General features: G+C 35.5%; 1 protein-coding gene across 1 annotated transcript; it reads right to left on the bottom strand.

Moving 5' to 3' along the window:
• Nucleotides 1-1,999: 1,999 nt before the first annotated feature.
• Nucleotides 2,000-27,362, bottom strand: suclg1 (succinate-CoA ligase GDP/ADP-forming subunit alph). Its single transcript, XM_048196941.1, has 9 exons — nt 27,214-27,362; nt 25,328-25,428; nt 20,149-20,265; nt 19,655-19,867; nt 13,866-13,923; nt 12,461-12,544; nt 12,206-12,357; nt 6,718-6,906; nt 2,000-2,346 (listed from the first exon to the last, which is right to left on the bottom strand). Exons 1-9 carry the CDS (start codon nt 27,245-27,247, stop codon nt 2,320-2,322), a joined length of 975 nt encoding a protein of 324 aa, XP_048052898.1. The 5' UTR covers nt 27,248-27,362; the 3' UTR covers nt 2,000-2,319.
• Nucleotides 27,363-27,819: the final 457 nt, after the last annotated feature.

The raw sequence follows: 27,819 nt of genomic DNA, 5'->3' as shown, positions 1-27,819 counted from the left end.
TTAAGTCAATGTTTTGGCTGTAAATCAATGATGCCCACTGTCGGTAGGGAATACTAATATGGCCGCAATCCAGCCATTACACTTAGTTGAAACACCATGTGTTAAAACTGGAATATTATATCAGACTGATTTAGATTAAGAGTTTTCACAGACAAAAATATATGATGTTAAGACTCAAAAAGTTAATTGTATTGTTACTGAATATTATTTGTTCCCATATATTAAGCGTTTTTATCTACTAAGATTTCAATTGATTGTGTACATGTTTTTAAAAATCCCTGCATCTAAGTACAGCTGTAATTAATTTCTGTAATTATCCATAATTACATTGCTGACCCGTATCCCACCTCAATAGCAGCAAAAGTGTTTACAATTTCAAAGACACCCAATATAAAATGTGACCTATAATTTACATATTTATTTATACTAATTGTATTTCATAACTATCTGTATGATTTTTCAGCTGAGAGTTTCAAAAAAGCAAAAGAAGTTTGAATCATCAAACTGAAATGCTCAGCTCTTCAACACAGATTCGAAGGCTGCTTATTGGATCTACAAAGATAAATATTACTCGACTGCACATTATTTAAAGGTGAGCTTATGACTTACTAGAACAAATAGTGCAACTATATTAAGCACAGAGTTAGGTACAAACTAAACTAGTTACTAAGCACTATAGTGTGAAGTTTTCTGTCCCAATTTAAAAGAGCTCACGAACAACTGGTGCGACCCGACTATCCTTGTGAGCACTAATAAGCTCAAGTCTTACATCTAAGAATAAAAGTTGGAGCGCATCCACAAATTTTGCGCCACTGTAGCTTTAGATATCACACAGTCAGCAAATCTGTGATCATTCTCTCAAAGTATGCGTCCCAATTCTTGTTCGCCACAAAGGCAGATACAGAGATGTGATGTGTGTCAGTTCAAGAGCTCATCTCTGTTTTTTTCCCCCTCCTTTTCTTCTTACAGTTCAGCTGGAGGGTCGTAACGATACAGTGAATGTACGGTGTGCATTTGGTGACATTTCCATGTTGACCTCCTCCCACTCATTCCACACAAATTGGCGTTATTGAAATCCGAGCAAACTCGCACATTTTTCCGGTACAGACAACCTGTGCAACCTCACATAATTGAGGCTGATAAATGTGTGATTCAAACTAAGAATATTCATCAACTCTGAGCACTTCTGAAATGCACCTGGCAAGAGAACAAATTTGCATTTTTATTCTTTATCGGAGTAAAATGTGAATGCATGTCATTAGGCAAGAGAGATGCAATTACAGGGCGAAAGGAGAAAGTCCTCCCACACACATTTTACCTTCCAGTGAGGCATGTCAGAATTAATAAACCTGTGTCTGCAAATGAAAATCCTTGCTAAAAGCCTGGGACAGGTGACATGTAGTTTTGCTCTTTTCAATGCAAACTAGATTTCAATAATTTGGTCCATTTAGTTCTCCAAATTCGTCGTGCTAAAGTGAAAGTTGTCATATGAAAAGGCTAAATAATCCATCTGGCGTCAAATTCTGAACGATACTTTATGACAACTAAGGATGACCAACATTGCCTGATGCTGTCGGTACAGCTTTCTAAATCTGTCGTGGCTATCTTCACGTCTATAATTGCACCTGCCACATGAAGTAGATGCTGAAAAATATAGGAGAAAATATCTTTACTTTCAATGCCAAAGAAAAATGACATTTAATGCACTCAAAGACTCAGGGAACCAGAAGGTCACACCAAGCCAGAATTGCAAAAAGAAACTCGAAGGCTTTCAATTGCGCAAATGAGTTCCAATGCAAAACAGCTTTCTGCCATAGAGCGATTCAATTCAAAAATCACACATTAGCTCTCACAGAGGGGCGATAGATTTATCAAGACAGCCAAAAGGATAACATGCATCGTTCAAGTACATGATCGCCGGAGACGTGCATTGAGCTGCTGTTGGTAAATGAAGCGTAGACAATGATGCAAACGCAATAATAAATTAACTACTACAAGGTAAAGTATAAGAGATATATTTTCTGTTCCAGAAGGAAAGAAGACATTATCACATAAAGCAACACATGGCTGACATTGCTCCGAGTGTGGCTGGATTAAAAGGTGGATGTGTTCCTGTGCTGTACACTTCTAAGACAAAGGCTATGATAGATTTTGAAATGTTTATTTCCTCTGGTGAAAATACGGAACAAGTATTCACAGAATCAGCTGAAAACACAAAGTGTGCGCACGGTTGAGCCTGGAGGAAGGTGCTGGGCTCCAGCAGGGATGAAGGTCCTAAGGCAGGGAGGGCCGTCTGTTTCTCACACTCCCTCTAACATGTTACAACATCTTCCTCTTCTCAAACTCCTGCAGAGAACAGGGAAGAGCAAACAGGGGTCAAACAAACATTATCAGCATGGGCTACAGGAGCAGGGTCTGCCTCAGTTGCAGTTGGTTTGTGTGAGTCAAAGTTTCTTGCAGTGATTGTTAACATTTACTATTATACTGTGTTTAAAGAGCTGAAGGAGTCAATACAGAAAATAAGGTGAATTAAATAAGAATACTGAAAATGCTTAAGATATTATATATTTTATATATATATATATGTTTGAGTTTAGCGATCTCCATTGCGATATTTCATTCAAATAAAAGCGTCATACAGCCAGAGTGCGTCCGAAGTCGCGTACTGTCTGATTAGGTACTACATTTGAATTTTAACTTACTTTGTGACTGTTAAAAAAGTATGTTCTATATAGTATGAATTGGGGTAGTATGAATGTAATCTGGACATATTACATCCGCCATGTTGTCATTATCATGTGACCTACCGGTGTCAGTTACATCGCTTCACCTCAATTCATAAATCCTCTCCCGTGGCCTCATGGGATAGTAAAGTGTCCATCGAATGCGCACTTCAGAATCTCGCCGGAAGTTCGGACATACTACTCTGTTGACATACTGTTTTTCGTGTACTATATAGTAGAGAAGTATTCGATTTTGGACGCAGCTCCAGTCTGTGTTTTTTCGCAAGGCACTTGTGTTGTTTGTGCGAATAAACCTGCCGTCATACCTTTGGTGATGAACTGTAATAAATCCAAACACGGATCTCCACCAGATTGTTTGCAATTACAGAATAAATGCATTTGGAATGTAAATCTGTTGAAAACATAGCCCCTGTATGCCTTTAGTGTATTTACCCCCGGTTTCACAGACAAGGCTTAAGCTAGTCCTAGACTAAAATGCAAATGCCATTGTTTTGTCTCAAGATGCACACCAATAATGTTTTTTCTAGGGTACATTTATAAAAGCTACACCTATCCTGGCTTAGTCTAAGCCCTGTCTGTGAAACTGGGCCTTAGTGTATTTAGTGTGTTGGTTAAATGAAGTCTATGTGCCACCTACAGGCCTAGGTTTTAGATCTTGAACAAAAATTGTTGCACCTCTTGATGGAAATAAATGTTATTTCCAATTCATGTGTGAAAATGATTCTTCATGCTCCCTCTCAACCATTCTTTTACAATTTGATCCTAACTGTTCCCAAACATATAACATGCTAGAAACATAATAATCACAGCAATAACTTCAATCCAAACAGTGACTTTTTTGGCCGGCAGTGTATTTATAACAACTTATGCTGTCAATAATGTCATTTTTATTTTTGGGCGAACTATAACTTTAAATACAAAATATTACAATAATCGTTAAGCATCCCTCAGGCTGACACACTGATACATTTGCCTGGAAAATCCAGCCTCACCACTGTACCAGCGGATGAGTCTGGTCGGTCATTGAATCAATTCGATTTCTAGGGCGGAGCAAATCCGAGCAAACAGGAAGCGGAGTAAACCAATCAGAGAAGGGCGGATATGACGTTAGCAAAGTGACAAGAGAGTCAACAGCGAAAAGTAAATAATTAATGTGTTTTTGGTCATTTAAAACTCAATTCACGGCTGAATAGAACAAACTCTTGGGTCTCCCGTGCGCAGTCTTTGTTGATATTGAGGGGACTTTCGCCACACTAGAGTGACGCTGTTTGCGTCACTGAAATAAACGAATCTGATTGCACGGTACGGTTTAGAGTTGACTCGAATCGCGACGGAGGGCGGACTGACCAGACTGATATATCTTGTAGAAGATATATCAGTCTGGCCTTGCCAGGCAACTGATACATAGCTGCTAAAGGAGCTGTTTAACCTTCTACCAGAATTATTTTCATTCTTTGGAATTGTGATTTTTACTGTATTGGTCTCATCCTAAAATGTGAAAAATACTATGAAACCCCACTCTGTTTTGACCTTGTCTGCTGCACAAAATCTTTAATTCCTGAGTTTCTTGATTTTTTTATATATTGTGTGTGTGACTGTATTCACACGCTGTATTTGGTCATTGTTTGTTTTAGCTTGGCATCTCTAATAGTCTTTCTTTAGGAATCTAGCATACATTTTCATATTTGGAAGTTCTAACACCTGGAAAGCTCCCTGCATTAAACAGGAGATTGCTCTGTGAATCTCAGGATTTGAGGCTGTGTAAAGGTTAATCGCACAGGGGGGAAAAACCCTTTAAAGAAGCTGTGGGTAAACACATAAAGCTGTGATAAATGCATTGTATGATACAAAGACAAATGTAGATTGTTCCAGTCAGGAATAGCTATTTACATAGTTAATTTACAAAAGCATACAGCTACAGGGTGATGCATTGTGCTTTTGAAAATGCATTTTCCACAGCTAAGGGTGACGGAATGGTGCATTTCAGAGAGAATTCCCTTATGCAAATGTCATGTTTTAGAAACGAAGATGCTCAGGTTCTTCTGTAAAAATACTCAAAGCTCTACTGCCATCTAGTGGTCAAGCCAACTTGCCTCCTGAAATAATATTGCAGGAAATGGCCTCAAGTAACACAAGAAATTAAGTATTTGCTGTGATTACATAATTAGTAAAGAGAGAGAGGGTAAACGAATGAGAGCATGATTAGTATCTTCCTGTGTTGTGTGCAGTTGTACACACTAGTAGGGTTGGGTGATTTACTGAATATTCACAATACATTTACAAAGATTTTGAAATGCATACATGTGAAATAAAATTAATCATAGTGAATATTGATTTAACCTGTCATTTAACATTAAGTTTCCTAAAACTGTAAAGCGTTAAGACAGATACTTGCCAAAAAAAAAAAAAAGTTTGAATTTTTTTTAATTAATCGATTTTTTGATACATTTCTATGAGTTCTATCAGTTCAAACACTGATTTAAAAGTTTGTTTGTATCATCACTCAAAAATCTTTACAGAAGCACCACAATGTGGTATTTTACACTCTACAACGTAAATATTGCTGTAAACCACTCTGTATTAAAAAGTTGAAAAGTTTGGGATCTGTAGGATTTTTTCATGTTTTCGAAGTAATGGTATTGTTTTCCAAAGAGTAATATTGTGAAATATTATTACAAATTTTCAGCATCATTGCTCCAGTCTTCAGTGTCACATGATCCTTTAGAAAACATACTAATATGCTGATTTGGTGCTCAAGAAACATTTCTTATTATCAATGCTGAAAACGTTTGTGCAGCTTAATATTTTTCTGAAAACCATAATACACTTTTTTCAGGATTCTTTGATGAATAGAAAGTTCAAAAGAACAGTCACCTTTGATCTATTTAATGCATTCTTTCTGAATTACAAAAATCTCAAGGATCCCAAACTTTTGAGCAGTAGTGTACATCTAATTGTTCTTTTTGTTCACTTAAAAGTAAACATATCAAAAGTGAACATATACAACATGTTGTTGACTTAAAATAAATTTAAATTTGGTTTGATCAAAATGATGCATAAAAACAAATAATGAATAGAGTCAAAAAGCTGACAGATATTTCTTAGCTATATCATAATGGGATAAAGGGTTAATATTCCAGGTGGGATTGTGGCCGGTACATCGTAAGTGAGTTGCCAACAAACCCGTGCATGTTAACATGGTCAAAAAGAGAGGAAACGCACAATCATCTTTGAGGCGTGCGTATGTGCCATCATTATTAAATTGGCCAATGAGATAAACACAGATGTATGAACACAATGGGCTGCAAAATTAACAACCAGCCAGAGTGTTTTTCATCATTACTTCCAATGATTACAAATTAGAATCCAGGGGTGTGGTGGAAGAGGAGAGAAAATGGTATTGATGCAGAGGAAGGAGCGTTTGCTAGTGCTGATAATGAAAGGCTAAAATGATGAATGAGTGTAATACACGCTTTCACTTTTTATACATCTTGTTAAAAGTGCTGGCTGTGATAAATTGAGATAAAGAGGCAGAGCTGCTAACTCACCAATATAAATGGAGCTTTGTTCATTTTCTCTCTTGCGGTGTAGCTTTCTATTGAATATCTTACGGTAAAAACTGCTATGATTGTTTAAGGGGGCCCTTTATATTAGTCACCGGTTTGGCCCACAGAATAGTGAATTTCCCAGAGCCGGTTCGGCTAGAGCCGCACAAACCGATAAATCTACTTTAAAAACAGTTCTCAGTGAGCTGACCTCACTGTGATGCTTTAAACTAAAAGGAGGAAAATAAAAACAAATAGTTTTTTTTACTTAAAAAATGTCTTTAATGGCTTGCTCTCAGCATGTTTGAGTTTGCAGAAACTAAAAACAGATGCTGAGCATTTAGACAGTGAGGTAAGAAACGAGAAGTGCAGCTCTGTGGTGACTCTGCCTCTGAGTTACAGCTCACACTGAGAGAAAACGGTCTCACCTTGAACATGGTGCTGCCCAGCTGAGCCGGAGACATGCTGACGACGACTCCAGCCGACTGAAGGGCCGCGATCTTCTCTTTGGCACCCCCCTTGCCTCCGGCAATGATGGCTCCTGCATGCCCCATTCTCCTTCCAGGAGGGGCTGTCAAGCCAGCAATGAACGACACCACCGGCTTAGCATTGGCCCCCTGAAGAGGGAAAATAAAAATAATAAGTTAAGTGTTTTTTTGAGAAACTAACACTTATGTTCAGAAAGGATTCATTAAGTGACAGTGATAGAAAGATTTTTACACCGTTACAAAATATTTCTATTTCAAATAAATGCTTTTGAACTTTATATTCATCAAATTTTATTAAAAAGATATATCATGGTTTCCACAAAAATATTAAGCTACTCAGAGCCCCTAAAGTGACATGGTGGTAAAGGTGATGGTAGACATATAGCCGATATTCGGTAATGAACAATATACGATATCACGATAATGAATATGCACAATATTGTTATCGTGGGCACTTCAAAATACTGTGAATAATTATTTATTACGAATTATTCAAATTTTTATAATACATTTTAAGAATACTTTCCCCATCAACCATATAAACTGCACAACACCGCTGTATGCTGCGTCAAAGGGACACACACTCATATGTAAACAAGCCCAAAGTGCACAAGAAGCACATGGTGGAACGAGTGAAGGAGACGCACTGAATGAAAGTGCACGTTCACTCTCTGACAGCAAAGGGCGCTCATGGAACAGCAGAAATGCAGCGGTTACCCCGGAAACCCAGCACCTACTACAGTATTTAAAATGCTTCATACAGCCATTCAGTTTTTTTGCATTTGCAATGTTGTTCATCACAGCACCAAATACTTAATACTTAAAGACTTAATAGGCTATTTATTTTCATTTTTTTTTAAATAAATGTTTAAGGTTTGAAAATAAATAGCCTACTAGCATTAAATAATGAGACCTTATTGTAAAGTGTTACCTGTTGTTCTTTATAATTCTTTATAATATGACTTTTTCAATCTGTTTGAAACATTTTACTTTAAACATTTAAATACAATAAGGCAATGCACAAAAAATATAGAGTTCTTTTTGTTATAAGAAAGAATTCTTAAACCTGCTATACTATGACAACACTTTTTTTTTTGCAACTTATTTCAATATCGTGATAATACCATATACCGTGATAAAAGTGTCAGCAATTACCGCAACATGAAAATTTGATACAGTCTCATGAGATGGGATGGAAATGAGATGGGAGGAAAAATTATACGTCAATGCTTTTGGAACCCCCGTTTGCTCGTAAAATGTTTGCGTTCCCCCCAAAAAGAGAAATGTTTTGTTCACCCCAAGAAACTTGCATTTGCTTGCAAAATTTTGGGATGAAATAATATGAGGTGGGAGGTCCCCTAAAGGAGACCTTAGTTTTCAACAATGATAATAATAAATTATTCTTGAAATTATTTATATAAAATGCAGCCTTGGTGAGACGTCTTTACTAAAACATTGAAATGTGTATATATATATATATATATATATATATATATATATATATATATATATATATATATATAAAAATTAGTTCAAATCTTAGGTAGCACAATATACAGCAAAAGTGTGTTTTTATTTGACCACTGCATTATGGGTCTCCATAAAAATAACTATGGTCATAGCGAAGCTAAGTAAGGCCTACAAGAATAATGTTTTGAGATACAATTACAGGAGGCGAGTCTCTATTTTTATAGACTTGTAAATAAGAGGTAAAGATAAGTGCAGGGGCTTTTAGACGGCACATACTGTGCTCAACTGGCATTAAAATGTAGGCAGATCAAGGCATCTAATAGCTTGTGTGGGAGTAAGCAGATGGGCAGACAGTGACTAGAGTCTGTCATTTAATACAATCTCACTTTCATGGAAGGTAATTTGTCATGTCCATGCCAATTAACTGCCATTACTGATGGGCCATCATGCTCAGGCTGCTTTTTCCTCATTCCCACCATATTCTATCCTCGTGAATGACATCATAATTCCAGAGTTGGATGTGGGTTGTTATAATCGCAACAGGTGGATGAGTGTGTCTAGAATAAAATGGTTTTGGATGTTTTTATGGCAATTTTGTCAGCTTTTCTTAGAAAGGCTGAAAGGCTTGGCTGGTAAGCATGTGCCAGTCCCATCAAAAAAAAAAAAAAAAAAAAGTTTAATATTCTGATAATACTATTTTATCATATAAATATATTACAAAAGATATTTTTCAGTTGCATACTTCTGTGGGTTCCTGTGCCAGCTGAGCTATTGCCATCGAGATCAATAGGAATGCTAATGGATCGTTTTCTACGGTATTATAGACTCCCTTGGGCTCAAACGGAGCCAGCACTAATTCAGACGTGCTCATTAGCATCTCGCAAGAGAGAAGGTTCCTAAACTTCACAGGCAATTTTTGATTTCACTAGAAACTTTAAATGGGAATGCAAACTTCAGGTAGAGACGGTGAAATGAATGTGACCGCCAGTCAAAGACAGTCTAACTTAATACTTGATAATCTTCAACTACTCGCTAACATTATAACGCTCCACAGGAGCCGGTTCAAAGCTCAAGCTGTTCATGTTCGTGCAGCTGACTGCAGACTAAAGCCTAATCTGGGAAGATTACGATAATGAACTGAGGTAATTATATTTTGCTCATGCACAAAACCTTGAGAGAATGCTGAAGTGGAACGCCATCCTTTCATTTTGTGCTCCATTTTTGTTGAATGACAATGACTTTCTCAGACACTCTCCAGTCAACCCCATTTTGAGCTTGTTTAGCGGTTACATAAGTAATATGGGTCTTAAAGTAGCAGTACATCCAAAAGTACCCAAATGCTGTCATTATTTACTCCTTGTTTTGTGAAAATTCGTAAAAAAATAATCCTTCTGTGTTCCACAGAAAAAACATAACAGTGTTCATGTTTGGAAGCACACGTGGGTGAGCAAATAATGACAGAATTGTCATTTTTGGATGAGCTATCCCTTTAGAAGTGTACTAATTGAATGTATTTTTACAGAAAAATAGATGATGGTTATGCAATAAACGTTAGCAGAAAACAAAGTTTCCATGTTAACCGTTGGAAAGTTTCCTCTCCATCATTCAGCAGCTCCCAATAGTGTCGCGGTGACTGTGGACTGCAAGTGGATCTTAATGGGCAATGTTCCCTAGGTGACAAATGTTAGCAATAAGCAAAAACAAGCGTATAGCTGACAAGCACTTGAGAGGAATATTCATATCAATATGCTAATTTGGCTGAAAAGCAATTTTGCAGTTTGCCTTGGCAATTCTGACACAAGGACTTACTGGTGTATGCGTATAGGGAGTTGATAAATTAACAGAAAAGAGGAAAACAGGGTGCTCACACCATTATTTGCACAATGCCACTGCAGCTAATAAAAAGCAAGTACCAGATATGGATTCAACAGGAAGTGTGTGAACGTTTAAATGCGCAGTGAAGTTATGGGATTGGACCATGAGCCCTTTGTCACTACTATTATTCCAAAAGAAAAACAGATGCTCTTCCTAGGCCAGTCTAAAAGGATTCATACAACAACATAAATCTGACACGACTTTTTCTAGAGCTAATAGTTTACAAGCTCCTATATGGATCGCCGCTTCCATTACCGCCTTGAACCTGATGTATCATCCCTGTCCGCACTTCTTAATGAGACCGGCATGCGTTTAACAGTCTGATCAATTCAGGTCTTGTTAACAGCGGCGCAGACGGAAAATTTCATAACTGCCAAATGCTTCTCCCAAGGCTGAATCCACTGCATGAAATGTAGCATGACCATGTATTGATCTCCATTATTCACGGCCAAGGCCATCTTTGGAGCATTCACTTAAAAACTACCTCGTTGAGGTAATGAGAAAAGTTTACCTGAAAGGACCAATTTCATACAATCAGCAAGTCGGCGAGGAATAATTCAATTCTCCCACTAATTTAACTGACAGGCTGGAAAAGAAGAAAGTTTCACAGTGCTAATGCGTGCTCAAAGAGCAACATGCATGCTTTTCTCCAAGTAAAGAAAAGGCTTAATGGTATCTGCAACTGTGAAACTTCTCAACAATGCTGAAAATTGCAGATTGACATTTCACCATTTCAGTTCAATTGAAATGTGGCAACAATAAAAAAGAGCTCTTTAACACACTCTGATTCACAGGATGGAGGAGAGGTTCTTTGAACATCCAAGCACTTGCTCAAAAATGAGGCACTTGTTCATGCAGTTAACATATTCAGAGCGGCTTGCTTGATTTTCCTGGGGTTACTGTGCCCCTCCGCTGCTACACTCTCAGACTGGAGTTCCATTTGAATCGCGTCTGGCCGTCTGAGTTCCTCTTGAGAAAATGGACTTTCATGTATCAGTTTGCCGTATGTAATTTGGCTCAATCAGCACGGCTGAAACGATTCCATGAGTATCCATGAGGTTTTTTTTTTTAATAATCACAGACAGAAAAATTCTCAATGCAAGAGACTTGCTAATGCATCAGCTCTCTATGACTCTCAGATTGGAGGAATAAATATGACATGGTTAATGTTGACACAAACTGAGGCGCTGTTAGGAGTGGAGGAGGTCTTTGACTGTGAATGAAATCCAGCCTGGCTGGTCCAAAGATCACAATGAAAACCTTGTAGATTTTCCTTCACAGCCAAAACAGATCAAAGAGCAGCTGGAGGCCGTTTTCTCATTCACAGAAACAATGTGAGCTCAGGGGCAAGAAGCTCCTGCCAGCGAGGAAAGAGGCTCTCCATGTGTGGTGAGGGTTCCTGTTTGTTGGAGAAAGCTGCTGATATCCAGAAGATGAAAAACACTGTGTACATCCTAAGGGCTAAGAAAAAATAAGCACTGACTCATGAGTCTAAAAGCGATTCATGAATGTATAACAGTGATTCTTAACCTCTGAGTGGGGGTATGTGCGGAAGATCTTAAAGGCACAGTTCACCAAAAATTAAAAGACAAAACCAGCACAAAATATGGATATGACTTGTGCATTATATTCAAAGTCTTTTGAATGAATAAAATAGCTTTCTAATTTGCATGTTCAAATATGGCATCTGATGTCAAAGATGCCATCAGTTTTCCTATGTCTCATAAAAAAATCATGCTAAATTTTAATGTGTGCATATTTAACTTTACTTCTGTGGAGATGGTTTTCAATGAATTACAACCAATCAGTTTTGCTCTGTTCACATAAAACTTTCATGAGATATTGAATAAAATAAAATAATATAAAAATAAAATAAAATACATAGGCTGGATGTTAACCAAAAACAGGATGTTGCTGTTGTAGAAAAAGTTGGAGACAGCACAAAGATAGCCTTGTGTTATGAGGGTAAGGAAGTAAGTGTTAAAAGGTTGAGGTAATATTAGACACATTCAGACATATAACCTTTAAATTTAACAGCATTTTACAGTTTAGAAGTCACATGAGAACATTAGAAGCCGCTTACGGAGTTGTGCTGTTTCAGGTACTCTGCCGCATTTTCTTCTGCATCTCCTCCAATTTCTCCAATCAGAATGATGCCCTCAGTTTTTGGGTCCTGCAAGAACACCTCCAGGCAGTCAATGAAGTTAGTGCCATTAAAAGGGTCTCCACCGATACCTAAGAGAAAAGACACTTTATTCAAAGACCTCTCTGCATTAAACACTTTCTGTAGTCTAGGCAGATTTATAATAATGGATGACCAATGGTTAGTTTGCCATACCAATGCACAGCGATTGGCCCAGACCCACTTGGGTCGTCTGATGTACAGCTTCATACGTAAGGGTGCCCGATCTAGATACAATGCCTGAGAGAGAAAAAAAGAGAGAAAAATAGAGCTAGATAAAAGATAAATTGCAATTTTATAATGTAATTTGTGTTGTTCAATTAACATAATTAGTGCAATTAACTATTTGATTAAAAAAAGAACTGGGACTAACAATTTAAATTTGTACATTGGAGTACTTAATTGGCAAAGGTTCAAACATATGATTAATTAATAAGTATATAATGTAATTAACTGACAGCCCTAAAGTTAGTACATCAAAGTGTGAGTCTCTACTTTTCCAATTCATTTTGTTTTGTTTCTTCTGTGCTTCCGCGTTCGTCATTACGTCAAGCCGTCAGGTCAGGGGTTACACTTTCGCCACAAATCTATGTGTAAGGCCATCTGCTGGAAGCTAGTTATTCTAGTTAATAAAGTTTTAAATATGGATATTTAACCCCCTGGAGCCGTGTGGATTATTTTCATGATGGATGGATGCATGTTTTTGGGCTTCAAAATGTTATGCAATCCTTTAAAACATTTCTCCTTGTATAGAACCCTTATGGAATAAAATTTAAAATTCTATATTGAAGCATACCTGAATCTTTTTTTTTTTTTAAGAGTGTAGTTTCCTGTCTTCACAATATTCTAAAGAGCAAAAATGTAAATTCCTTGTAGTATTCAACATTTTAATGCACTTTTGCTGCTCTCAGTTCTTTTCCAAATGCCCAATGAAACCAGGGGTCATCTAGGGAGCACAAAAGTAATAAAAAAAAAAAAAAAAAAAAATTCTTTCCAAATGTCAGATGTAACCTAATAGAAACACAGCACTGGAAAAGGCCAATTTCAGCTGAACCATTTCGAGACAGACAAGGTCACAACTCTTATTACAGGAACAGGCACCAAGCTCAACTCTGAGTACTATTCTTCAGAGTTCCTCAAAAACCTGTAGCATCTGTCTAGTTATGTGACTTGAGACAGCACAGCCCTGCAGTTTATAATTCCTTGACAGAGCACTGATGAGAAGATATCTGCACCACTCTTTTTTAGCAGTCTGAACACTGCGTTACAGTCTATATCTGAGTTCATGTTCAAGCAGAGACATCTCATCATCCCTGGCATGGTGAGACACTTTTACAAATCTGACAGATTAAAAAGGGTCCATCTCAAATCGAGATCCTCTGGCTCTGTCTGTCTGATGCTTCTTTTATGAACGTGAAGAGAGGAGGAATGTTATGCCTTTCGAGGATATTTTAAGATTCTATTCAATCAGCAAGCGAGCTGCTCCAGTGTCAAGCTCTTCTGGAAGAATGACAGAGTTTACTTTATCATAAAGCCAGGTGTCATCCAGTGGAGCTCTTACCAACTCTTCCTTTCTTGTGGATATGTCCAGGCATGATCCCAATTTTGCACTCGCCAGGCTGCAAATATAAAAAAAACACATTAAAGTTCAGTTTAAATTATAAATTTTACTGTAGGCAATTAAAAATTACAAGCAGTAGGCTTTGAAGTCAACATGAAATAAAAAATGACCCAATTCAATACACATTCCAAAGGCCATATGTATAAAGCCTCAGAGTCAAATTTTAGTCTCAAGTGTGTCAAAATTCTAAGAATGATGTAATTTTAGTCTTATTCATGTTCACATGTGCTTCCTGCTTTGCTACTGTTCGGACGCTCTTGCTTACAGCTCCGCGCTTTGCTCTATTGCTTTTATATTTTATCTTCTAATTTTAACTACAGCAAATCGGCACAGTGCTCAAACGACAAATCTTGGCAACAACAATCTTTTTAACTGGAAGAATTGCTACAAAAAAAGGGGAATTTTTATCCAACCAGCCTCCCACTGACCGCCATCAGCTTACATTCCGGAGAAGGGAAAACACAGCTGCCTACATCCAAAAGGATTAGAAATAATATGCCTCCTCTGGTTGAAGAATCTACCTGCTGCACAAACTGCCACAGACTTCTACAAAGGATTGCAGCTCTTGAAACAAAGTTACTTGGGGGACTACCAAACCAGAAGGAACACACAACAGAGCTTCGTCATGGACGTCCTCAGCACAAAGCCGGTGAGTCCCATGAATCTAATGCCCCTAAACAGACCGTACTGAGTGCCGGAACTGATCAGCACATTAATCGATGGCACACACAGGGAGCGAGACCCAAAGGCACTCGAGACATTAGATTGTCACGAGTATCACATATTAATGCAGTAGCATCCTCTACCCCAAACACTAGCTCCCTACCACCGCCAATACATCTGGAGAACAGATTTTAAGTGTTAATGAATGTGGGTGAGGAATCTCCAGACTTGATGAATGTGGGTGAGGAATCCCCAAACATGATCGGACACAGATCAAATCAGCCAGCAGCTAACACCGATGCTAACTGCCGCTCAAGGTTGAACAGTCAGCGGCACTCAACTCTTAGAGCAGCCGAGCCCAGGACTCTGATAGTGGGTGACTCTATTATCAGAACCATTTAGGTATCCTAACCTAGTTAGGAGTAACAAGATGGCAGCAGAGAGGAGGAAACATACACTTTCTGAAAAAGATGAATGAACCTAACAAATGAGTTGGGGCTAAAGCGGTTGCATAAGTTAATTGAAGTTCACGCAGTCCCACTAATTTGATCCAGGTTTACCTAGTCAAGATAATTGCACGTGCACGCTTTTTTTAAGCAGCCCTAGAGGTCGATCATGGATCAAATCGATCCACCATAGGAAACAGCATAGATTCTGTGATATTTTATGCATTTGAGACATGATGTTTTCCTCATTGCATAACTTACTTTTCACAAGTTTATTCTCCATCTGTAAATGTTAGAAAGTCATGCAAATATTTCCATTTTGCTGCTAAACTTCACAGTGAACGAGCGCTGCTGCGAGCTAAACAGACGTGACACAACAGAAGCGCAATAATTCTGACTAAAATATACATTTCACTAAAATATTTGATGTTGGATATTAAATGTGCCTTATGTACAATTTTAAACCTACAAGTAAGTGTATTTTTATGATAGTAACTGTAAATGGACTATTGTAATGGGGTAAATCAATATACTTTAGGCCAACTACTGAGTTTAGATTAGTTTAAATCTTACCAATTAAAATTTAGCCTGTGCATATTTATTTTAATTTTTAATTTGTGATTTTAACCAAAAAAAATGTACTACAGCTGCCAAACAAAACCAGAGAGAAATGTATTCATATATTTTAAAACAATCTAATTAAATCTTGGGCACAAAACATTTAAAGAAAACCTATAGGTTACAGATATATAGATTCCAAGAGGTCTCTATTTTAGTAAATATGGGCCTTGGAAAAGGCTAGCTGACTTGATTGTGCTTTGACTACAGTAGGTAGGCCTAGTGTAAACAACAACCATGCATCACTTCTGCAGGCTGCATATTACTGTCACTCTTTTCATAGCTTTTGCTGGCTCTGAGGCACTTGCTTGGTATTTCTCCTGCTCTTTGTCGAGCAAAAAAAATAAAAATAAAAAAATCACTCATCACTAAATAATTTGTAAGAAATTACTTATCTTTAAATGTTTTGGTTCACTTACATTTTAATCAAAAAATGCCTTAAACTTACACCATTTTTTTTTTTTTTTTTTAGCTCTATTTAGTAAATGGTTGCTCAATTTTGTAACAACATTTTATCACTTTGATAAGAAAATCTTATTTATATTCATTTATTTTTCGACTAATAATGGTTAATAAAGTCAAATAACTGTATGTGAAAGAGTCAGCTGTAATATCATTGCATTCCTTTTGGTCAGTGTTAAAGAAGCTCGGCTTAGCCTGACAGGTAGCCTGTTCCGGACCAGGCTAGTTTTCCAGCAAAATTAATAATGGGCAGCTGAAAAAATGCAGCAGTTCACCGGAGAGAACTTGGGCTCCTCAGCCCACAGTAAGAAGGTTCTTAAATAGCACTATTGTGACACTAACCACACCAACATACATGGCCAAAAGTGATGTCTGGAGGGCATATTTGTTTTTAATTACCCTGCAAAATATATATATATATATATATATATATATATATATATATATATATATATATATATATATATATATATATATATATATATATATATATATATATATATATATATATATATATATATATATATTAGGGCTGTCAACCGATTAAAAATTTTAATCTAATTGATTACATACTATGTGATTAATTAATCTAAATTAATCGCATACATAATTTTTGCTGTGAAAGTATTAAATATTTCAATTCAAATGAATCAATGCAGGGTTTTTCCTGGGTCAAAAATGGTCTTCGGTGGTGACAGACAAGGTCATCCACACAAACAGTAAAAAGTGCCCTACCCACGTGATCTGCGAGCCCGATACTGACAATAAAGTACCCATCACTCTCAATGTAATTCTTTCTTGCCCTCTTTGCAAAAAAAAAAAAAAAAAAAAAAAGTGATTTTATAGCTTTGTAAGAGATGCTTTTTTGCTAAACCTGAAAAGTATTAAAAAGTAGCATTTAGAAGTTATATTAAAGGTCCCATTTTTCGTGGTTTTTTGAAGCTTTGATTGTGTTTATAGTGTGCAATATAACGTGTTCATGTTTCGCGTGTAAAAAAAACACAGTATTTTTCACATAATTTACTTCTCTGTATACCGCTGTTTCCACTGTCATAAAAACGGGCTGATGACTTCCTTGTTCTATGAAGTCCCTCCTTCAGAATACGTAACAAGTTCTGATTGTGCCAGCGGTTCCTGTGTTGTGATTCGACAGCAGTTTAGCGCATCTTGCCCGGAAAGGTCACGCCTCTTACCATAACGTGGAGATGCATGCGCTCAGTGTTATTGTAAACATGTCTTTAATTTTACCCTATCAATTTGAGCCGGAATCAGACCCGGTGATTGGACTGCGGGATGAAAATAACAGCGTTTCGACGACATGGTGACAAACACACTCTACAAACGCAACTCTTGTGTATTCCTGTGGGCAGAGGTTAGTCAAAAAACTGTTTTAGTGACGTCATTAAAGAAGGAAGTAGAGGGATGTAGTCCAAACTGGCCGTTCGATGTAGGCGACTTCTGTTAAATAAAATATCTCCCTTGGCATTGAACTTTGAGCTTTAAAATTTTACAGATTTTATTTATACTCTAACAACAACATTACACACTAACTAAAGTTTGAAACATGGGATCACGAAGAATGGGATCTTTAACTAATAATATAATTTTGTACCATATACAATTGAATGCACCTAACTAACAACAACTTGCTTTGTTCTGGTTTCACCTCACTCCAGTCTAAACTGATTTTATAGGTAGGCCTAATTTACTACACATTGTCATTTAAATAACCTGAAAATATTGTGGATTATTAAGGCTAATTTTACTAACCACTCTTGCTAAATGGGGGAAGCACACTTATGTTCTCATTTCAGAGTTGTTCGAGTAAATGATTCATTATAGACCGTGTGGACAGATCAGTTGTTGTCATGATTCATTAAAATGAATCTGTTCAAATGAGTCATTAGGTCGCGAATTGGACATTAGCGGACGTTGACGCGTTGCATGCGAATCGCGATTGTTATTAGGACATTGCAAAGATTTGTCAACACAGAAAACACTTCACCACTAAATAGGATTTTCTTTTTGTTTACTGAAAGTGTGGTTTATGTCAGCTGCACGTGCAGGGCGCCTGTCAGAGAAGATGAGGTGACGTTCTTTTGAGCACTATTCACACCCAGCGGTTATTCAGGAAAAACATTCTCCGAATGCGCCTCGTGAAACATGGATTCGGTCTTACGAACATTTAGCATTGTGTCAGTTGATTTAGATTATTATGTGTGAGGTAGAGAGAGTGCAAAGACGGTGCTTACTTTGAAGACAGAGAGAGCTCATGCCCACAAGGGAAGGAGCTCTGCTTGATCTGTCCGTCAGTGCAGCAGTCATCTCCCTCCATTTTACAGTTGAATGGGGGATAGAACAGCTTCAGGTTCAAAGGTCAATACGGAATGGATTAATCTGCGTTATTTTTTTTAACGCGTTATTTTTTCTCAGATTAATTAATCGAAATTAACGCGTTATTTTGACAGCCCTAATATATATATATATATATATATATATATATATATATATATATATATATATATACACATATACACAGTACTGTGCAAAAGTTTCTTAAAATCTCTTGGGAGACACGGCCACAGTTCTTCTGGATTTGGTTTGTCTCATTTTCATATGTTTCTTCATGTAATCACAGACGGATTTGATGATGGTGAGCGGTGAGCTCTGATCTCCATGTGGAGCACTGGCTGTTATCAGTCTTATTGTGTATTTAAAAATCTCACTGGATTATTACAATTAATGGAAAAATGAATGTTTGGAAATGTGAACAGCTATTTCCTATTGACACTACAGCAAAATATATAAATAACTGGCTTAAAACCTTTTTTGGGGGGTGAAAATACTGACGTGCCTAAGACTTTTGCACAGTACTGTATATATATATATATATATATATATATATATATATATAAAAAATTTTTCTTTCCTCAATATAAGGGATGAATAAAACACTAAACTTGTTTGAGGAATTTTCTGGCAAAAAAGGCAAACTACAGCTACAGGTTTTGTTTTACTAATATATATATATATATATATATATATATATATATATATATATATATATATATATATATATATATATATATATATATAAAAAAAAAATAAAAAAATCGCAGAAAAACAAAAAGCTCACAGGAAAAACCATTAACTACAAATGATTTTGTTATAATTACATAATTCCTTAGTTTGCAAAACTTAAGTGCCACCTCAGTTAGCACCTAAGAGTCAGTCTTAGACTTTGATGAAAGTTGCTTTTAGCTTCTTTGTAAATAGCGTCTGCTCTTAAACAAGTCCTACTTTTTACTAAGAATTATTTGACAGTTAAGTCAAAGCTTAAGCGTGTTTTAATTTTAAGAGAGAGACAGTGGCTTCTTTGTGTTAGAATTACATCTACATTTGCACCACACATGCCTTCTCTTCGAAACTTACAGCATCTTTAACTCATATTACAAATAATATGTTAGTTAAGTTTCCAAAAATGAAGCCGTGCGGGTACAAAAAAAACAAAACAAAAAACAGCACAAGTGCAGCTCTCACATTAATGACACCGGGACAGTTGGGGCCAACGAGGCGGGTCTTGTTCTGGCGGAGCAGCTTGTGTTTGACCCGCACCATATCCTGCTGAGGGATTCCCTCTGTGATACAGACAGCGAGTGGTATCTCTGCATCAATTGCTTCGATGATGGCGGCTGCAGCGAAAGGGGGTGGCACGTAGATCACGGTGGCTTCAGCCCCTGTGCCATCTTTAGCCTAAAAACCAAATAAAGAATCATTCACAGAACTAAAAAAATATATTTGGTCAAACATCCAGTTTTAGCATTTCAGTTGCAGTTTGGCTTTATCTGAAAGTGTTTAAACTGATAAAGATTAAACAACCAGCCTCTGGCCTTTAACACTTCGGTTACTGTTGGCATTGCTTGCTCTAAATAAGTCCCCTTAAATGTCCCCTAGTACCCTCAGAGAATCAGACCAGCTGTCCAAAAAGTAACTGTGGCTTACAGGAGACTGTCAGCAGTCACACAGGCAATTACCTCCTTCACAGAGTTGAAGACTGGCAGACCCAGGTGTGTTTTGCCCCCCTTGCCTGGGGACACTCCTCCTACTAACTGAGAGCCATAGTCCAGAGACTGCTGACTGTGAAAGGTGCCCTAGAGACAAAGAGAGAAAAGAGAGAGCTTTCAATGAAGGAAAGAAGAATTTGGCTTACTGTTCAGCAGTCAGCTTGTATTAACATTAAAAAGGTCATATCGCCGAGAGAGAGAAAAAAAAAAAAAAGGTTTCCTTTTAAGTAAAAGATCTTAATGTACTATGAAAACATACTGTAACTTTTAGAATGAGTACACAAACTTCATCCCCTGTCCAAAAAGATCTCATTCTGAACAGACAGATGCTATCATTTCTAAACACCAAAAGAACTAAAAACACGAGTAAAGTGTTTGAAAGTTCACAAAACCTCGAGCCATTTCTGCTCATGTGAATATAATGTGGTTCTGCGAATATTAGCAGTAGAAGTGGCTGAAATTTATTTTTAACAAGCTTCATGATCGTTTTATTCAATTTGATCTTAAACAATAATGCAGCATCATTTTTTATTGTTTTGTGACCACACAACAATTGATGTGATGTACACTTTTCAAAGAAGCTGCTAATAAAGAATGTTAATGTCTGTATTTAACCCAAAAGCAAACCCGATGCCAGAGTATGAGCAGACAAAAGTGCAAAGGTGGTAGACAAGAAAAAGAAAAAAAAAGAAAAGTTTTATTTTAAGTGTCAGAGAGTGGGAGGAAAATAGCTTTGAATAAAAAAACTGACAAAAAAAGTATAAAAATAATTGAGAGTAAACTGACATAAAATACAACAAATTCAAATAAAACTAGATAAAAAAAAAAAAAAAATCTAATAAAAAACAAAACAAAAGAAATGAAATGAAACAAAAGAAATTAAATGAAAATGAAAGTTCAAAAGAAAGGCATTTATTTGAAACAGAACATTAAAAATGTCTTTACTGTCACTATTTATCAATTTTAACATGTCCTTATGGAATAAAAGTATTAATTAATTAAAAAAAAAAAAAAAAAAAAAAAAAAAAAAACTTTTAACTAGGTAATATGTATAGTGACCACTTTTCACAATCTGGAATTTAAACAGGAATTAAAACAGGTTGTGAATGTGTTTCTTGTTGACTTTAAACTGGATAGATTTGTTGCAGTGTTTTAATTTTAAGAGGGAGACAGTATTCAAAGAGTAGCTTCTTTGTGTTAGAATTACATCTACAATTTTGAAACAAAAGAAATGAAACGAAAGAAATGAAATGTAATTAATATAATATAATATAATATAATATAATATAATATAATATAATATAATATAATATATAATATAATATAATATAATATAATATAATATAATATAATAAAAAAGACACTATACACAACAAAAGCCTAGCCACAACACAGTTCACTAATGAAAACGCAGAGAAAGAGGACTCTCACTTTGAAAGTAGACTCAGGTAACCTTTGAGTCTATAATTCTAAACTACATCTGTATAACTAACATACGACACACTGCTGGAACACAGAACGCAAACCATTACACAAAGATAAATGATTTTGTGTAATGGTCATGCATAGCATATTTTAGGCACAATTACATAGTTTGCGCAATTTTGCAAGATTTTCAGTATGTACATAAATCAGTTCACATTTAGCTTGGTTATTAAAATTACTGACTAAATGTAAAGAGACTAATGTGAAACACGACATATATAATTTCCCTGCATGCAACCCAGAACATAGACTTACAAATGCACTTTCATTATGTGAAGCACTTTAAAATCAATGAATGCTGTAAGATAAAAATTTCTCAGTAAAATACTATTTCCCCATTGGGGATTTGAACAGTCTGTAGAAATGGTGCGTCACGAACTTTAACCTTCCTTCCCCGCTATGTCCATGTTAATTATTACAAATTATTTTGAAACACCGCAGTTAAGTCCAAAGGTAAGGGCCGCCAGTACCACGTCAATATCTACCACTATAATGTTATAAAAATAATTAGAAAGAATGAGGAAACCTGGCACGTTTTCGATCTATTTCCCCTCCGAGCGTCCCTTTGCCAACTTTTCTACCATCATTTGTTCTCATGCTTTCATTAACGCTGAGCTAACTTTGCCGTTTTTCCTGCACGCTGCCTCCGTTAACAGTGTAGCGATTAATTTGAGGTATGGTTTGCTTATGTAGCCGAACAGCAAAGTTAATATGCCGCGATGACACTCCAGTCATTCTTCATCTCCTTCTAATTATAATGAGTGTTCATTAAAACTTCATCTAATAACCCTTTATTATGGTAAAGAGTCATTTGAAAGAGGGTGAAGGAGAGTTAGAGAAATGCAATGAGAGATTGGAAATAAATCACAGGGGTGAGAAAATCAAGGTTATTGGATACTGTAGCCAGCAGTTTTAGTGTAAAGGGCCTCTAGGCAGGTGTCAAGAACAATTGTGTCGGTCTCTCCTCATCTAATAAAATAAAGCATGAAAGGATAATACGTTTAAATCCCAACCCAACACACGTATAAGAATATTCTTTAAAGCGGCCATGTCATATTTTTAAATTATTTATTTTATTATGTATTTTATACATTTAAAAAGTGTCCCTATTATGCTATTTTAAAAGAACCTAATGTTGTTTTGGAGGTTTCCTACAACAGGTTTACATGCATTCAAGGTCAAAAAAAAAAAAAAAAACTTTAATTTTCTCATAATATACAATACCATCATTTAATGCACATCACCTCATTTATTAAAGAGTCTGAAAACGTTTTGTTCGAAGATTCGGTCTCTCTAAACCCCTGCTTTCCGTGAGCCTCCACTGCTCTGATTGGTCAGACGGCCCAGTCTATTGTGATTAGTCTACCGCTTACAGTGTGTGTCAAAAACGCCTATTACCATATCTGAATTTTAGCTCTGGAGGCTTCCTCAGCACTTGTATACGATCAGGAACGGCGGTGTCGGTCTTTACGTATCAATTCCTCATCCTTTTGAAGTGCAGCAAAGTGGAGTCGCAAGGCTGAAAAACCATAGGCTGGTATTATGCATATTTGTTACATTGTTACGCAAGTATGTAACAAGAAGTGTGAAAGGAATTGCTGACGACTTGTTTTAGGAGACAATAAACTTGTGTTGTGCACTTTGATCTTAAAAACTTTGCAGACCTTTTACATTCACAAACAGCTTTATTACACACTACATGAAAGGTAATATTCGAAAAATTTATTAATCACATCCAAAATAAAAGTTTGTGTTTACATAATATAATGTGTACTGTTTATATTTAGTATGTGTATATATATATATATATATATATATATATATATAAATACACATACATGCATGTATATATTTAACAAAAAAATAATATATATATATATATATATATATATATATATATATATATATATATATATATATATATATATATATATATATATATATATATATATATATATATATATATATATATATATATATATATATACAGTACAGTCCAAAAGTTTGGAACCACTAAGATTTTTAATGTTTTTAAAAGAAGTTTCGTCTGCTCACCAAGGCTACATTTATTTAATTAAAAATACAGTAAAAAACAGTAATATTGTGAAATATTATTACAATTTAAAATAACTGTGTACTATTTAAATATATTTGACAAAGTAATTTATTCCTGTGATGCAAAGCTGAATTTTCAGCATCGTTACTCCAGTCTTCAGTGTCACATGATCCTTCAGAAATCATTCTAATATGCTGATTTGCTGCTCAATAAACATTTATGATTATTTTCAATGTTGAAAACAGTTGTGTACTTTTTTTTTTTTTCAGGATTCCTTGATGAATAGAAAGTTCAAAAGAACAGCATTTATCTGAAATACAAAGCTTCTGTAGCATTATACACTACCGTTCAAAAGTTTGGGGTCAGTAAGAATTTTTGTTTTTATTTTTTTGAAAAGAAATTAAAGAAATGAATACATTTATTCAGCAAGGATGCATTAAATCAATCAAAAGTGGCAGTAAAGACATTTATAATGTTACAAAAGATTAGATTTCAGATAAACACTGTTCTTTTGAACTTTCTACTCAACAAATAATCCTGAAAAAAAATATTGTACACAAATATTTTGTACAATTGTACACATTAAATGTTTCTTGAGCAGCAGATCAGCATATTAGAATGATTTCTGAAGGATCATGTGACACTGAAGACTGGAGTAATGATGCTGAAAATTCAGCTTTGCCATCACAGGAATAAATTACTTTGTGAAATATATTCAAATAGAAAACAGTTATTTTAAATTGTAATTATATTACACAATATTACTGTTTTTACTGTATTTTTAATTAAATAAATGTAGCCTTGGTGAGCAGACGAAACTTCTTTTAAAAACATTAAAAATCTTAGTGGTTCCAAACTTTTGGACTGTACTGTATATATGTAATATATATGTATATGTAAATATTTCTTAAATAAATACATGTATGTGTGTGTGTATTTATATATATTTTACATAATAAATATACACAATACACACACATATTATGTAAACATTGTGAAAATTCTGTATATAACTTTTATTTTTGATGAGATTAATCACGATTAATCTTTTGACAGCACTACCTTTAAAAAAAATAAAAATAATAATAATATATATATAATCTTTTTTTTTTTTTTTTTTAAAGTAGTGCTGTATATGTATATTATATAAATAATTTTCTCCTGCTTATGTTTTTTTGTGCATCATAAACCACTTTGCATTCAAAATGTGGCCCAGATAATTACAAACAAGGAAGAAAGATCCTTAAAATGATGTGCCAAAATTATAAATGTCCTTTCTGGGTTTCATAAGCATGCAGGCTTTACTCATCAGATTCATCAGTGGCTCAATGTTTGCAAAACCTGTTTTATCCACTTTTTAATATTTGGGGTTAAACAAAACTTTGGCTTTAATAACAGAATCAGTGGCATGATGTCAATTACCATAAAAATTATTTTGAGTCCCTCGGTTTGTCAAAACAGCATATATTATTTTGTATTATTATTATTATTAATTTGACCCTCATGGCCAGTGAGGTGAGTAGATGATACAGCACTTCAATCTGTAACTAAATGGAAAGGCGGTGAATCCAGACCTTTTCAAATATTTGGGCTGAAATGGCTACACACCTGTTTTCCTGTGAAGCCTTGACAGATGACCTTAGTGTTCTTGCTGATGTAAAGGTTCTTCCTGTTGCCAGTATAACAGTGTCTCACCCCAGCCTGCTGCACTGCAAATACAAACACAACAGCAGTGGAATAAGAACCAAGGATCAATAAATACACATCTAAAAGTGTATGATTTTTTTTACATTCTTAGTGAAGTCTGCATGAATAAATGTTGCCGTTTCTATAAATATTGGATTTCATTCCTCTCTTCATATTATTTCCTGTGTCCAACACACCTGCCTGCAGTTTATTTACTAATCTGTCACATTAAATGCAGAGTCAAATTGGCAGCTATAGGTTAGGCCTAAGAAGAAGTTGTTGGCTTCTCTTTCGCATTACTCTATACGTTCCCTACAGGGTCTGATGTCCAAAGGTCATGCTGCCTTGACCTCAAATAGTTTAGAAATAAGACAGGGTTGAAACAGATGACAATAGTTGCAAAGCACCAAGCGGAACCAAAAACGCCAATGTTTATCATTGATCAGTAAACAGTTTTCTTGAATGACAGAACAGAATAGGACTGCAAGAAATAGACTATTGATCACAGCTGACAGGATTAAATGCACCATCCACATTTCTCTAGGTTAAAGTTCACTTAAACCACTCATGGATCAGGGTTTTCAATCTTTTAGATGTCAAAAACCCCCAAATATGATCATACTGGTGCGAGGCCCCCCATCCTAAAATCTAAGAGGCTGCTATATATCTTCATGTATTAAGACTAAATTTGTACTGTTTTATAATTAATATACATAAAATAGTATTTGGAAAATATTTCGTGTCTATTATGTTAATTTTTTGCTACACACAATATTACTGTTCTGTACTGTAGATGTATTTATTTAATGTTTAAAATCCATTTATCTATTTTATTCAATATATTTAGGCTAGCTTAATCTTTTTTTATTATTATTTATCTTATTTATTTGTACATTTTATTATGCTGTTTTTCTTTAGACTTTTCCAAAGACCCCAGTTTAAAAACCCCTGTCATAGACAACTACTCAATGGCAAAACGATTCTGTTTGCCTTCCTACAAATGGAAATAACTGCACATGCATTAAACTGTATTGAATTAAGTTCATGGTTTATGGTTCTGAAAAAGCAGAGTATGCAGTGTTTCACACTGAGAGGGAAGTAAGTCAACACTGCTTTCTGTTCAGCTGGAGAGAAAACTCCATTATTGACAGACTTAAATTGCACAAGACTGGAAGAGTTAACCAAAAGTTTCAAAAGTGGCAACACCCTTTCACAGACACTGCAAACACTCTATTTTCTGCTACATTATTACTATAGTAAACGCTAAGGATTGAAAGAAGTACAAGCAACCACACACACCTACATCTCACACTAATCTACAGTCACACTAGTCGTCCACATGTACTAATACCTGTCAACACGCGTTCAGCAGATTTATAAAGAACATTGTCATTCTAGCTGAAGATATGAGCAACATTTTGATCATAACTGTAGTAAAGACGCACACACACCCATACAACATATAAATAAACACTAAGACAGAAAATGATAGTGCTGTCAGTCTGTTACCTTCAAAGTCCTCCAGATACTTTCACTAACATATAAGACATATTTTAAAAAGACAACCTCGTGATGAGGTTGAAATGAAACACATTTACCAGTAAAGGTCACCTGTTCATAAATACACTTACGTTTTGGTGCTGAAAACACCAACACAACAGCATTAGCATTAGCTGACTGTCTGTGTTTAACCAAAAGAAATGAAAGAAATAAAAGACTCGCACGTTTACAATAGCTACTGGAACAATGTCAAAACAAAGACAGAGATGTGTTTAAAACGTAACAACACTAGTGTTAGTTTTACTTACGGAGCAACCGGGCAAACAACCTGCTATGAGACATCTTCGGTCATTCACCAATGACACCGGACAGACATGGACCTAAACGTCAGCGTGCATAGTAGTCCTGCTAGATGCCTGAAGAGATATAATCGCCTTCATACGGAGTAAATAACATCTAACACACCAGAGCATTACATACGACTTTAGAAATTCATTTAACTCTGTATTTAAAATTTACCCATGAAAACGGGAATTGTTTGCGTAAAAGCGCAAGGAATGCTGGACAATGTTGTTCTATAATATAATATAATATAATATAATATAATATAATATAATATAATATAATATATAGCATTGAATTATTTTGATTCTTTGCACGGTATTCATATTTTAATTTTATATACAGTTGAAAACCATATGAAACCATATGAAAAACCATATGAAAAGCATATTGAAAACATTACTTTTTTTCTTTTAATTTTGTGTGGGGAGGAGGGGGTTAGGACTACAAATAATGAAATATTTTGTACAAATTAAACAAATTGTCTGTACAGTTTATATTAAGCCATATACAAATGAATGCAACTCTATACACATCAGATGTTGAATAAATGAATGAATGAATGAATGAAT

The sequence above is a fragment of the Megalobrama amblycephala genome, linkage group LG7 (assembly GCF_018812025.1).
Source record: "Megalobrama amblycephala isolate DHTTF-2021 linkage group LG7, ASM1881202v1, whole genome shotgun sequence".
In the NCBI taxonomy this organism is placed as follows: domain Eukaryota; kingdom Metazoa; phylum Chordata; class Actinopteri; order Cypriniformes; family Xenocyprididae; genus Megalobrama; species Megalobrama amblycephala.
Note: the sequence above shows the minus strand (reverse complement) of the source record. Positions and strands in the feature narration are given on the sequence as shown.